Source organism: Molossus molossus, unplaced genomic scaffold (genome assembly GCF_014108415.1).
Source record: "Molossus molossus isolate mMolMol1 unplaced genomic scaffold, mMolMol1.p scaffold_m16_p_1, whole genome shotgun sequence".
NCBI classification, from domain to species: domain Eukaryota; kingdom Metazoa; phylum Chordata; class Mammalia; order Chiroptera; family Molossidae; genus Molossus; species Molossus molossus.
In genome coordinates this window covers 243,247,396-243,262,870 of record NW_023425344.1, presented here as the reverse complement: position 1 = coordinate 243,262,870, position 15,475 = coordinate 243,247,396, and the positions used below count along the sequence as shown (strand labels likewise).

The 15,475-nt window shown below is 36.3% G+C and overlaps 1 protein-coding gene across 9 annotated transcripts in view; it reads right to left on the bottom strand.

Moving 5' to 3' along the window:
* Window positions 1-15,475, bottom strand: part of PPP4R3A (protein phosphatase 4 regulatory subunit 3A) — a 48,350-nt gene that overhangs the window by 11,722 nt on the left and 21,153 nt on the right. For 7 of the 9 annotated variants that reach the window (XM_036258999.1, XM_036259018.1, XM_036259026.1 and 4 more), the window contains 7 exons: window positions 11,202-11,819; window positions 8,257-8,334; window positions 8,060-8,176; window positions 6,418-6,573; window positions 4,221-4,352; window positions 4,016-4,118; window positions 2,261-2,419 (listed from right to left, as the gene is read on the bottom strand). In XM_036258999.1, the coding sequence (XP_036114892.1) occupies window positions 2,261-2,419; window positions 4,016-4,118; window positions 4,221-4,352; window positions 6,418-6,573; window positions 8,060-8,176; window positions 8,257-8,334; window positions 11,202-11,819 (1,363 nt within the window). The remainder of the gene's footprint in view (window positions 1-2,260; window positions 2,420-4,015; window positions 4,119-4,220; window positions 4,353-6,417; window positions 6,574-8,059; window positions 8,177-8,256; window positions 8,335-11,201; window positions 11,820-15,475) is intronic. The other 2 variants (XM_036259007.1, XM_036259039.1) reach the window with 2 other exon arrangements.

Sequence of the window (15,475 nt, the reverse complement as noted above, 5' to 3'; positions counted from 1 at the left end):
TGTCCCTCTCTCCCTCCCATGCTATCTCTAGATGAATGCAAAAATGTCCTCGGGTGAGGATAAAAAAAGAAAAAAAAATTAAAAAGAGTAAAATATTTCGATTGTACAACTAAACACATCACAATATAGTGCTTATGATGTTGTGTTTTAATTTTTATAGACCATCTCCTCCTAATAAACTCTGATCCCCTTGGCAGCTGAGTCCAGGTCTTAATCATCTTCATTTTTCTAGTACCAGGTATATATATTACTTCTTCAAATCGAAGATGCCACTGATTGCAAAAAACTTTACCTTTTCTACTACTAAGAAAACAAAATGAAAAAGAGCTACAGATCATGACATGCCATTGTTAAGACTCACCTTGATTTGAGAAATGATAAATACAAATTTACCTTGGAATCAATGAAATATGATAGTAGGTATTTATTAAATGTATTGAAATAAAACTGATTAACATTATTCAGTTGTCCTATCCTGTCCCATCTACTCACAAACTCCCTTTCCCACATTCAAACAAAACCTTCTATAATGACATAATTCAAAGAAGCATTCATTATAAACTCCCTCTCAACTTGATCTCGGGGCTCTCACTTTTGATGTAATAAATGTATTAGGAAAATGCACATTAGCTTAAAAGCCCTTTGTTTCACATGTGCTAATAAGCTCATAGACATATGCAAACCAAAATAATGAATTTATATGTTTGGTGCCCCCAGAAAACTAGGTTAATACCATGGATACTACCTACTACTTCTGGCTGAAAAAAAGATTACTAAAGTACTACAAAAGGTTCTGGATAAATAGCAGAAAGTTGTACTAAATAGCAGAAAGTTTAGTAGTTGTACTAAATATCTGAAAATTGAAAAATATACTCTGACCAGATGTATTCTCAGTACATACCACAATGTGTACACTTGCCTGAAAAACAGTCAACTATAACAACTGTTACCCTGATAGAAAGTTTAATGAATTGTTTTAGAAGCAAACCTATTTCTAACAGATAAAAGATAAAATGTTGATAAATCAATATCAGAAACCATATATAAAAATTTTCATAATTTAAGGATATTTTTTAAAAATCAAGCAAAAAAGGTAGCAAGAATGTGTGTATGTGTGTGTATATTCAGGACTCTAATTAGTGTATGATATGATGGCTTCAAACAACAACCAAACTTACCTATAAAACCCAAAAAGCTTAAGTTAGTTACCAGCAGGTATCTCTTAATGAGCCTCTAGGGTACCCCTAAAATTGGTCTACCAACTTAACCAAAGGAGGCTGGCTGTTACATGATCAAGAATACTCTGGATTAACCTATTTCCAATTCAGAAAAATGTTTTCTTCAATAAAGTAGGGTCTTAAGAACATAATGCAAGTCAATTTTTGAAAAATGCGTAATTAAAAACAACTTTATTAAAAGACTATCTGTTGCTCTAGAAGAGTTGACAAACCATTCCCATAAAGGTCTTTACAGTACATATTCTAGGCTTTGTGGGCCACATATGGTTGCTTGCTTTTTTTTAAAAAAAACCAATCCTTTAAAAACATAACCATTTCTGTTTGCAGGTTTACAAAAATAGATGACAGGCCAGATTTTACCACAACTGTAGTGTGCCACCCTGCTCTAAAATATCTGAGGTAACACAATGTAATATGTCAAATACATTGCAATAAAACTGTGGAAAATTACTTGTGGAATTAACAAATGGACCCATCTGTAGACATTTGTGCTAGGCATTCTGTAACTTACAAAGAATGTGTTTTGGGAACTCAGTTCTATTAAGTATAAATTTTCCAAATGACAACAATGTTCTCATGATTTCATATGAGACTCGAGTCTCACAAGAAGAATTCGTAATTAGTAATCTGTACTAAGTTTAAAAAATAATAACTGAGGTAAAATGATCTCATGATGAAATATAATACTCTAAGATATATATATATATTTTTGTATGTGCCCCTAGCGGGAACCAAACCTGGGACTCTGGTCTGCAGGCCAACGCTCCAACTGCTGAGCCAAACTGGCCAGGGCTAAGGTAATATATTTTATATATACACTCTAAACCCTTTGCTGTATAATAATGAGAAAGAAGAGAGTCAGGACAATCACCTACTCAAAATATGGCACAAATACATAATCAGTGTAGTTTAGTATTAGCTCTCCTGACCTGAAATGAATGTTCTTCTCAGACAGTGAGACCTAAAGATACCAACAACATGGTAATATATTGATAAATAATTCTACCAGAAGCAGCACTTACATAATGCCAAGAAAGCATGCTTTGAGGCCATAAGCACTAGCACTCTCCGGAGGATGTCCTTATTAATAATGTAGTTCTTTATGTGGTAGGTGTGGTGCTCCACACAAAATGTTAACAATTCCAATACAAGTGCCAACAACTGGGCCGTCTGAAAATCATCTAAAACAAAACACAATATATATTTAATGGCTAATATTCTTTTCCTCCCCAAATGTAAGAATCCAAATTCCAATAAAATAAAACACCTTCTATTAACTGAAATATTTTAAAGAAAAAGGAAACTAATATTCATTCAATGTCTACCGTGTGCTAAGAATGACACTTTACATTTGTCTTTCTTTCTCTGAACATGTATGAGGAATTAGTTTTACAAGATCGAAGTCTGAAAAGTTAGTAAAGCAGAGATGGGATACACATCTACTAGATCTGCTTTATTCCAAAGTAAAAGAATGCTCTATCATGTCTTAGCACATCCCCAGACAGATGTACACATGGCAATGGGAGGTCCTGCAAGACACATCTGGTTTTTGATGGAATTACTCTCTCTATTCCTATGAATCAAGTGTGTTCTGTACCTCCTTTATTACACACAATGAACCCACACTGAATTATAACGATTGGCTTATCTTCCTCGCCAGGCAGCAAATGTTTGAAAATGTTTTACTAACTTTTTTCAATTTCCCTATTAAGCCCCTAAAGATTATACCACACGCCTTCCATACAAAGGGTTTTCAATAAACATTTGATGAATAGAACATGTGGGTCTGGAAAGAAGCCTCAAACCTTACCTAACATGATGATTTCAAAAAAAAGAGAAAATTTAACATTTATTTTCTTAGTGTTGTAAGTTAAAATATACTATACTGGTAATTCATATGACAAAATAATGTATATATTCTCAAAGCTTCAATATTTCCCAATGAAGACCCCCACAACTACTTTCTAAATTAAATGGACACAGACAATCTAAAAGTTAAAGGAATAAAATCCAGAAATAATAAATAATCAAAACATAAGAATAATCCTCAATGCAAATAAAAACAGCTTAATATTGAGTACAAGCTTCACTCTACTACACATCTGGAATACTATTAACTTAAAATGAATTTTTTCATAGCTACTTCACTCTATTTACTGCACCTATGTAAATGCAAACTAAAAACAAATATTGCTTTAATGAAAAATCATTTTCTGAAAGCACCCTTGCAGGGTAGCTCAGTTGGCTAGAGCATTGTCCCAATATGCCAATGTTGCAGATTTGATCCAGGGTTGCGGTCAGGGCACAAGAATCAATCTATGAATGCACAAATAAGTGGAACAACAAATTGGTGTTTCTCTCTCCCTAAAATAAAAAAAAATCTGAAAAGCCCGGCCAGTGTGGCTCAGTGGTTGAGCATCGACCCATGTACCAAAAGGCCGCCGGTTCGATTCCCGGTCAGAGCACATGCCTAGGTTGTGGGCCCGATCCCCAGTGAGGGGGCATGCAGGAGATGTCTGATCGATGTTCTCTGTTATCAATGTTTCTATCTCTGTCCCTCTTCCTTCCTTTCTCTCTAAAGTCAATAAAGAAAAAAATCTGAAAGCAATTGATTTTCTTGTATTTCCTTTTTCACCTTTCTATTATCTCTGATTATAACACTTTAAAGAAATTTTACTTTGAACACCTTTTCTGAAAATACATTAGACCTCTATATTAACACCAACTATGAGTTTCAGAATTCAAGAACAAAGAACTACCAACCTGCATCATCTTACCTTTGCTAGGTTTGTCTTCTGTTGTATTTGCCAGTAAAGGAGCAGTGAGGACATGCATACAGTGTTTGTAGAAGAAACCAAGAAATTCAGTCTTTTCTGTTTTCTAAGGAATCAAAAACACTTCCATGAACTTTAACTGCATTGGTTCCTACCAGCAATAAACAATATACTAGCATGACAAACAGAAAAAATGCACGTGGCTTACATTGGCAGTAGCTAACATGTTCTCTGGATCAACTAAAGTTCGAAGCAGGCCCATAAGCTGGACTGCTCCTCCTAGTTCAGGGTCTGTATCACAAATCATATGTTCTATAATGAGGTTGATGAGCAAAATATCCTGGTGAGAAAAATACAGTAAGGATCACTTATTATAGGGAAATGAAAAAAGCACATACTATGACATACTATAAAGCATTATACCTACAAACAAAAATAAATGATTGACTGACTTCTTTAATAGGCTATATGGCAATGTTTCCCTAAAATGTAGCATAGGCACATTAGACTAAACACCACCAAAGAAAAAGTTTCTTTTTCTAGTACCTTTAAATCCCTCTGATTAAAGCCAAAATAAAGTTTCAGTTTGGTGCTAATAATCTTTACATCTCTTGTTAACAAAATATCCCTCCTGAAGAAAGCTAACAGGCCTTAGGTTCATAGCTCTAACTGTAAGAATACTTAGCTAGAATTTATAACACTGTTCTACTTTCACTGCATTTTTACCAATTTCTTCTATTCATGGCAAATGATATCTGTATCTGTTCTCCATTTATGGAAACGATATACAGTTTCCATTTTAAGAAAAAATTAGTTGGTACCTGAATATCTGAAATTGGGGAAAACGAGATTACAGTGTTTTAGAGGAAAACAGGAAAATAAATGTGTTATAAGGATTCCAAATGTCATTATGACTGGTGTTCCTGGTACAAAGGGTAAAAAAAAATTGAGGATTCAGTAAGAAAAATCCCAGCTCTTGCCTATATATGTAATGGTAGGACAGACAAAAAGAAAATGCAGACAGTATATGGAAATGATGATTAAGACTAGGAATCAAGAGGACCTACTGCATGTGAGTCAAGTACACCAACGTATGTTCAACTAACGGGTTACAGGATCAACAAGAACAGCCTTTATTTTAATACAGATATTTTGGTTTCCAAGATAGGACTACTTTATAAAAGAAAAATGTGATAATATTCAGCACTTTAAACTTGTACTTTTCTGCACCTACCCTGATGTTACAACAAAAAACAATAACATTAAATATAAAAGTTACTACACATTCTGCTTTGTTTTGATGTCACAATACATTAGGATCTTTTAAGCAAATTAAGTTTGTTTTCTCAACTTGTATAAATATGAGAAAAAAACAAATGTATAGCCCTGGCCGGTTTGGCTCAGCGGTTAGAGCGTCGGCCTGCGGTTCAGAGAGACCTGGGTTCGGTTCCTGCTAAGGGCACGTATCTCGGTTGCAGCTTGTCCCCTGCCCTGGTTGGGTCGTGTCAGTGGCAGCCATTCGATGTGTCCCTTTCACATCGATGTTTCTCTCTCTCTTCCTCTCTCTCCCTCCCACTCTATCTGAACAAAAAATGGAAAAAATGTCCTCGGGTTGAGGATAAAAACAAACAACCAACCAAATGTATACACAATTCTAGCCTAAGAGGATGCCCCCCACCATGCCCTTAAAAAGGAGTTGAGGGCAAAAAAACAAAAACAAAAAAAGGGAGGTGTTGAAGGGAGGATATTTTAGTTTATTATTAAGTAAAAAAATTACTTTCAAGATTTTATGGGGAAGAAGGGGGTGTGGATAAGAATCATTGCTTTAATTATCTGAAAACAGAACAGAGCACACACATTTAAGGCTGTACCGTTTATATCATATACCATTTACTCTGGGAGTGCCCTTCCCATCACCAGGATATATGCTCTCACTTACTTTAAAATCGATATGTATGTGTATGAACAAAACAACAGCTTGTTCCCTAAAATTAGGTAGTAAAGGCACCCTAATAACTTTCCAAGGGACTGTGCTTCATTTCTTCATTCTTGATGATTTTGAGACTCAATCCCTAGCAAAGTCAATGTTTTCCTAGGAAAATTATTCATAATTCCACATACAGAACAACTATTGATTAAATGATTTAAACTTCATGAAAATGAAAGTAAATGAAAATTAACTTCAGAATTAAGAAACAATCTCAAAAATTTTTTAAAGAAATTTAAGTTGAGCATTAGCAAATAACTGCTGTACACAATTTAAAACAGACGACAGCCAATTTAGGGGAAGAATAGGCCATTTGATATTATGGCTACACTGTTCCCAAATATCAACTATTTAAATCTTAAACAAATACATTTATAGCTCCCCATGTATACTTACTGTTAGTGCAAATAATATTTACCTTGTTGGTTATTTTTTGCTCTGTTAACTTCTTACTTACATCATCATTCTGTTGTGCCTCCTGCATGACAAACTCTCGTACCATGGATGGATTATATTCAACCAAGTATGAGAATATATCAGTAGCAGCACTTCGCACCTGTGTATCATCCATGCCCTGCAGATAAAAAGCACTTATTTCTCCTATAATTATAAAGATATAGAACTTATGGCTATATAATTCAAAACCTAACAAATTATAACAGTGTAATAAAAAAAGAGGACAAGGAAATTTTGCTGCATGTAAAAATCCTTGTTCTATGAATCAAGCTATATGTTATTTTATTTGTTTACTTTCTACTTCAACATGTCAACTAATAGGCTAATGTTAACAAGTTATTAAAAATATGGAAAATTCCTTTGAGTATTATTTCAGTACTGTGTAACAACTCTAACACTGGAATTTTATAGCTTATTTTTTGTTAAATTCTCACCCAAGGACATTTTTCGATATTTTGTTCAGATAGAGTGGGAGGGGGAGAGAGAGAGAGAGAGAGAAACATCAACATGAAAGGGACACATCAAGTGGTTGTCACCAGCACGACACAACCAGGGCCGGGACAAACTGCAACCAAGGTACAAGCCCTTAGCAGTATTCGAACCCGGGTCTCTCTGGACCACAAACCGCTGAGCCAAACTGGTCAGGGCTATAGCTATTTATTATTTATTTATTTATTTATTTATTTATTTATTTATTTATTATCCTCACCCGAGGACATTTTTCCATTTTTTGTTCAGACAAAGTGGGAGGGAGAGCGCAACATGGACGTGAAAGGGACACATCGAGTGGCTGCCACCCACACGACCCAACCAGGGACAGGGACAAACTGCAACCGAGGTACGTGCCCTTAGCGGAAACTGAACCCGGGTCTCTCTGGACTGCAGGCCAACGCTCTAACCGCTGAGCCAAACCAGCCAGGGCTAGCTTTTTAGATTTTTAATTTTTTTGCATTTATCTTCAGATAGAGCGGGAGGGAGAGAGAGAGAAACATCAATGTGAGAGAGACACACTGACTGGTTGCTACCCACATGACCCCAACTGGGGCTTGGGACAAGCTCCAACTGAGGTATGTGCCGTTAGCGGGAATCGAACCTGGGCCTCTCTTGTCCACAGGCCGATGCTCTAACCACTGTGCCAAACCGGCCAGGGCTTGAATTTTATAGCTTTTTAACACTGTCTAATACACAGCTATTAGTAAATATTGGCTATGATCAAATATTTACATGTTACATATAAATATATTACTTTTGTGGAGTAAAAATATAAACATATAAGGGTGGACCTGGTCAGTTTATCTCAATGGTTAGAGCATCAAACTAATAACTGAAGGGTTGAGGGTTCGATTCCTGGTAAAGGGCACATACCTGGGTTGCAAGTTTGATCCCTGGCCCCAGTTGGGGTCATGCAGCAGGTAACCAATCTATGTGTCTCTTTCACATCAAAGTTTCTCTCTCTTTGTCCCCTTTTCCACTCTATCTAAAAAAATCAATGAAAAAATATCCTCTGGTGAGGATTCTCTCTCTCTACACACACACACACACACACACACACACACACACACACACACACATATGTGATTAAATATAAGGATTAACAGACTTACAAGGATGACTTCTAAAGCTGGTAATATGCCCATGTTTGACAGAGTCTTGAAAAACGCATCTCTGTTTTGAGGTTGTAGCGTTTGGGAAAACGCACAAAATTCTTTTAAAAAGTTAACCTGAAATTACGAAAAAGATTAAGCGAATATAAAGGCTCTGTTGTTTTACCTTACATCGTTTATAATATGAAATTTCTTACCAATTCCTGTCTTTTTTCCTCATCTGTTGCTTCATCTGTTAGTTGTGCAAACAAATCTGTCAAAAATTTTTCATCTTCCTGTGAAATCAAAGGATAAATTATGCTGATTAATGATGAGTATAATAAAGTAATTTAAAGATTCTATAATAGAAGATATAAATTGTAATAGCTGCAAGAAGGAAAGAATATATTTGTGATGCTGTTTTTAAAAGAGAAAAGGAAAAACCAAAGTATTAAAGGATAAGTTGGAAATTTCTACAGAAAGATTGTTCTATTTTGGCAATGCTCTTATTTACCAAGACTATTTTTAAGAGTCACATTTTGAGTATTTTAGGCTTTAGAGGCCATATGGTCTCTGCCACAGCTTCTCAACTCTGTTGTTATAGTAGGAAGCAGCCAGACATTATGTAAATAAATGAGTGAGCTGTGTTCAAATAAAACTTTATTTACAAAACCAGTTATGGGCCATAGTTTACAGACCTCTGGTTTTCATAATCTTAACTTTAGAAGGTTCTATAACCTCTCAAATGAAGATAAAGCATCCTTGATGTTTTAAAGACAGAAAACTATTCAATTTTTAAAAGGCTAAATTCAGAGCCTTGAAAGAAGCATCTATTTTATTTAAAGATAGCCATATATATATATATTAATATGCATTAAATTATTTTGATAAGGATTCAAAAGAGTCTTATAGGGTAAGAACTTGGAAAGAACTTCAGATATTATTTTACCTCCTTATTCTTTAACTGAGATAGATTAAAAAATTTACCCAGAGCTCAATCACAGTAGGTAGCAGAGCCTTCTTGATTGCCTGTTCAATTTTTCCATCACTATTTTTAAGATGTTTGTTTTATTTTAATTCCATACTACCTCAGCTAGAAATAAATTCAATACTACTTAAGCCATACAAACATGCCTGTCTCTATATATGCATATTTACATATGTGTATATAATATGTGTCTGTACACATAATCTCCCACTAGATTATAAACTCCACATTCCTTGTTCTAGGTGCTCAAGCAACATATTCTATGTACTAAAGTAGTTTGGTTATTCCCACCTTTACTTTTCCTAAAATGTACAAATAGGCCATACCTCAAATGGCATCACATTTCAAGAGGTATCCCAGATATAATATATTCCACCAAATGGAAATCAAATGATTAAAAAAGATTCTCTCAACTGTTGCATTAGGGGTACAGAAATAGAGAGCATAAGAATGTTTAATAGTGTTACATAGAGGGTAGTCAATGGTAATGAATAGGATTATGGACTTAAGGTAGGTAAAAACCTGCTTTGAATTATACCTCTATGGCCCTGGCCGATTTTGCTCAGTGGTTAGAACATTGGCCCACAGACCAAAGGGTCCTGGGTTAGAATCCGGAGGCCAAGGGCACGTACCTTGGTTGAGGTTCGTACTCGGCCCTGGTTGGGGTAGTGTGGGAGGCAACCAACTGATGTCTCTCTCTCTCTCCCTCTTTTTCCCTCCCTCCCTCTAGCTCTATCTGAAGATAAATAGAAAAATATCCTCAGGTGAGGACTAAAAAATAAACAAAGTATACCTCTATCATTCCTTGTCAAAAAATTTGTAAAATTCTTTTTTCACAGAAGCAGTTAACAACTTGAAATTATTCATACTTTACGAGTAAAACTGGAATTTTACAGGTATAAAGACTAAGAAAACACAGAAGTGACAAATCACCAGAGAGCAAGATGAGAACCACGTGGAGCTAAAGAAAAGGACCTGTAGCACTTAGGACTATCCAAGGAAATCAGGAAGCAAAACTGGACCAGAATACAGGCTCTACTAGGTAGCTAGCAAAAACTAGTTCCTCATCAAAGAATAATAGAAATTGGTACCAAAACCCTTCTTCCTCCTCCTCTGTAATTATATTATATGCATAGAGCATTACTAGTATACTTACCAGACTGTATTGCCCATATTATTTGTTTACTTGTCTATGTTAAATGAATGGAAAACATGTCAAGTTAGTCAACATGAACTGGAATTATTACTAGTTCCAGGAAAGTAGTTTGATAAAACTGATTTCTATTTGAAGTCAGTTTTTTAAAAGGGTGACAAAAGTCAAGGATACTGAAAATACAGCAGTTTTGTAAAAAGAAACAGGCATAGCCCTGGCTGGTTTGGCTCAGCGATTAGAGCGTTGGCCTGTGGTCCAGAGAGACCCGGGTTCGGTTCCCGCTAAGGGCACGCACCTCGGTTGCAGTTTGTCCCCGGCCCTGGTTGGGTTGTGTTGTGTGGGTGGCAGCCACTTGATGTGTCCCTTTCACATCGATGCCCCGCCCCCCCGACTCTATCTGAACAAAAAATGGAAAATGTCCTTGGGTGAGGATTAAAAAAAAAAACAAGGACATGAAAATTAAATGTACTGCCTTATTTGTAACATGTGCTATCAAGCAGCTTTTATTGGTATTTATTTGCCTCCTTTTTTTTAATTTAACAAGTCCAGGTTTCAAATTATTTTGTTTGTAGATCTCAGGTAAGGCTTTATAATATCTTTCAAGTCATATCACATATGTTAATCTTATGAGACCCAAAGAAACAAAAAACAGAAGTATACAACTCCAACCACTGCATTATGTAAACTTCTATTTCAGTTAGAATAGACTAATTCACACACTATGGGACAATATACTGAGAGGTTCTTTGACTTTGGGGGGCTGTGTATGTTATAAATGCAGACTACTGGCCAGCTCACAGAGATTTTGACTGTTTTGTGCAGAACCCAGAAAACTGCAGCCTAGGCAATTTTGATGCAAGCACCGTAAAACATCCGACCTGAGACTGGACATACTGTAAAAAGAAAACTTAGTTATTTAAAGGGAACACAAAATTATTCCTGCTAAAGACAATTAACAGTTTAAATGGTATGGATTCAGGAGTATTTTTTTCAAGTAGGAAAAATAAAACGATCAAACTCACCTGTAACATACCAACAATTTCTACCTTATTGAAAAAGATGAAGGAGTGAAGTGTTGATAACATATTTTCTTCAAAGACTGAAGGGGTAGGTAGAACCATATCTTGTATATACTGGACTCTGTATGTCTGATGAATTTTTTGTTTCAGCTCAGGATCTGATATGGGAATCACTTCTTTAAACTTGGCTGTTTTTGTTAGAAATTCCCTGTGTTTTCGTGGTTGTGATAAAGCAGGATCGTATTCTAAGCATCCAATAACATCCATTATACATTCCTCAGAGAACATAACTTCAAAAAGAGCAGTTCGATTCAAGAGGAAGATGCCTTTGATAATTTCATACAAGTGGTGCAGTCCTTCAATATTTTCCAAATCCTCACACACATGAAAAAGCTCTAAGAGCTTCTTAATATAACCCTCATTTTCCAGTGCTAGTGCAAGTTTTTCACGACGCAGGGGGGAAGGTAAAGATGATGCCACAAGTTCTGCAATTTCCTCAAGGCGACTTAATTCACAAGATGGCAATTCTAAACCTGGCGATGACATATCGTCAAAACGCTCCTCTTCAGATTCATCTACAAGGTCCTGAGTGATGTCCACTGAAGGGTCCTTTCCTTGAACCTGTTAAATCAGATTTATGATAGCAAGTCTAAATGATATTCTTACATAAATACAAGAGATGTTATAAGAAAACTATAATGGTAATTTTCAAGTTTAAGACTCCTTCAAACCTGACCCTCTGCCTATTTTTCTAAGTTACATTTTTACAAATAATATATACTTTACATTCTAAGGAAGTTCATAGTTAAGCTATGGAATGAGCTTCTTCATAAATGCAAGGTTTACCAGCAACAAAAACATTCTAGGGCATGCTAAATTAACTGTGGGCAAAGAGTACCCTGCAGACCCCCAATTTACAGGCCTGATGCTGAAACATCCACTCACATCTTATATCCACGGCCCTCTTTTCCAATAGACCAGGGCACATATCAGAAACATTCATAGTACTGTGCTCCAGGATAGTAATCAAACTCCTCAAAGTTAAACTTTAAGCAACATGGAAAATACTTAATGTCAATTTTAGAAATCAAGGGCCAAAGGGCATATACAAACTGACTTTGGACCAAAGTGGGCCTCTGATTTGTTGTAAATGCTGGATGATGGCCCAAAAATAAGATTAGGAAAACTGAGTGGGGAAACAAATGTACCCATACAAAAATGAAACCACACAACCTCTATGTAGTAGAGTGAGCTGATCCCCAAGAGTATCTGCTAGAAGTTAAGTAATTAAACCACAGAAAGTTTTCCTGTGTACATACCCAAACCTGTAGATTTCATGATCCCCTAGAAGTCCTGAAGTTTGTCATAAAACCCCAACTTTATGTCAGTGTAGAGGCTCTAATTATAAAAAGATAACTTAAAAGTCTTAACAGCTAAATGCATTTTAAGGTAAAAGAACATTTTTACAAATAGTCAAAGACATATATTGAAATAAAACCAGCTTTGCTCTCTTGGCCCTATCATTTGAGACACTGCCACTAATGCAGCTCAATAGGCCAAATTCAATGGTGAAAGTATGGAAAAATTAGGCCTTATATGAAATAGCCAAGAAACTTAGATATTGCCCTGGCCAGGTAAGTTGATTAGAGCGTCATCCTGATATGCCAAGATTGCAGGTTCGATCCCACAAGCAGCAATGAATGCACAAATAAGTGGAACAACAAGTCAATGTCATGTCTGTCTCCCTCCCTTTCTCTTTCTAAAAACTGATACATGAAAATGTTTTTTTAAAAAAAGAAAGAGAGATTCTTGATGAATACTGGAAGGGAAGAAGGTCTGGAATATGTCTTGAAATATGCCGTAAGGTGATACCATCTTGACCTTAACCCAGTGGGCAGCACCAATGAAAGGAGGCTAGGCACATTTACAGCTTGTACCTGGCATGATCTCAAGTTTGGCTCTGGATTTGTTCATTATATAAACTCTCATTATAGCTTTAGATTCCTAACACTCAAGCCATGGTTTTACCTATAGAAAAATGGTAGCATTTGATTTAAAAAAAACCAACAACAACAAATGTAAGGGGACGAGACTTTACTGTAATGAAAATGCTGTCTTCTTCAGCTAATTTGCAAATATAAAGGTTAAGGAGGTAATCAAAAGGGTCTGTATTTAAGATACTCTTGGAATCTGATCTGCTCAGGGAACCAAGGTGAAATTGTACAATTTGACAAATACGTTTCTGTCTTACTTTCAGAACAGAAACAACGGAAAAATAAAAACAAATGATAGAAAGGTATAAGCTAGCAAAGAGCTTTCAATAACAGAAAGCATAGCCTAGCTGGCATGGCTCAGTGGTTGAGCGCTGACCCATGCATGCATCAAGAGGTCACCAGTTTGATTCCCAGTCAGGACACATGCCCAGGTTGTGGGCCAAATCCCTAGGGTGGGGCATGCAGGAGGCGGCCAATCGATGTTTCTCTCTCTCTCTCCCTCTCCCTTATTCTCTCTTTAAAATTAATAAACAGCCTGGCCAGTTTGGCTCAGTGGTTAGAGTGTCAGCCTGTGGTCCAGAGAGATCCAGGTTCAGTTCCTGCTAAGGGTGCCTACCTCTGTTGCAGTTTGTCCCCGACCTTGGTTGATCGTGTGGGTGGCAGCCACTTGATGTGCCTCTTTCACGTTGATGTGTGTGTGTGTCTCTCTCTCTCTCTCTCTCTTCCTCCCACTCTATCTGAACAAAAAATGGAAAAATGTCCTTGGGTGAGGATTAAAAATAAATAAATAAAATAAAATCAATAAAAAAAAAATTTTTTTTTTTTTAAAAACAAGAAACCAGAAAGCATACAGCTCAGAAGTCAGCCTGGACAAATACGAAGATAATGAGAATGTGAAGGCCATGGAGAAATATAAAAAGGGGGGGAAAAAAGAAGCACCCAGAGATAACACTATCAAAAAGTACACTAGAAAATGGTTTCTAGCCTGGCTGGTGTGGCTCAGTGGTTAAACACTGACCCATGCACCAAGAGGTTGCCAATTCGATTCCCAGTGGGGGCACATGCCCAAATTAATGGGCCAAATCCCCAGTGGGGAGCATGCAGGAGGCAAGTAATCAATGCTCTCTCTCATCGATGTTTCTCTTCTCTCTCTCTCTCTGTCTCCTTTCCTCTCTCTAAAAATCAATCAATCAAAAAAAAGAAAAGAAAAAAAAAATCGTTTCTAGATATAAAAAAAAATGGTGAGGAGGGTTCAAGAAATTTAGCAACATGTAAGATCTCAGGACAGCAAAATACAATGAATACCATAGAATAAGCCAGGATCCAGAAATAATGGTTGGAAAGTATAGACAGAATCACAAAACTGACTGAGAAACAAAATACTGAACATACACTATGTAAAAGTTGGAGATCAGAAAAGAACATAAAATAACCAGTGATTCCTAGAAAAGCACACAATTACTATAACCTAAAGTGAAGATGTGCCTAAAGTGAAGATGACTAAAAATTATGGTATTATACACTAAGGAAAAGTAAAGATCAGACAATTATATTAAAGGAGAGCCAGGCATGATAATAAGGGATTGAGTGCAGGTCTGAGTTAAATATTGGCCTAATAGAAGACTATTCAGAGTGCAACTGTTCAACTCAAAGAGGTGAAAGAAAATAACACTTATCTGAATGGGTGATAATATTTTTGCATACCCGAGGTTCATTAATTTCACCTCTGTTAATGGGAGAACTCCACAGAACAAAATCTAGGGCAGTGTTCTCAACCTTCCTAATGCCGTGACCCTTTAATACAGTTCCTCATGTTGTGGTGACCCACAACCATAAAATTAGTTTTGTTGCTACTTCATAACTGTAATTTTGCTACTGTTATGTCTTAGGCAACCCCTGTGAAAGGGTCGCTTGACCCCCAAAGGGGTAGTGACCCACAGGTTGAGAACCACTGATCTAGAGGAATATGCTATAAAAATAATAGTATGGAACAGAAAGCAAAGATGATGTTCAGATATGTTACTCTCTTACATGTTAAGAGAAGGGACAGCTTAACTGACAGGTTAATACATGAAAAACACAGCTGAACAGAATATATATCAGAAATAAATTCTACAAGTTAAGGAAAAACTGTGTCTCAAGGACACTAACTTGTATTAAGGCAGTGGCTCTCAAACTTCAAGGTGCATCAAAATTGTCCAAAGCAAAGGTTGACAAACTACAGACAAACCTGGCCCACCACCTGTTTTTTTCTTTTTCTATTTATTTTTTTATCCTCACCCG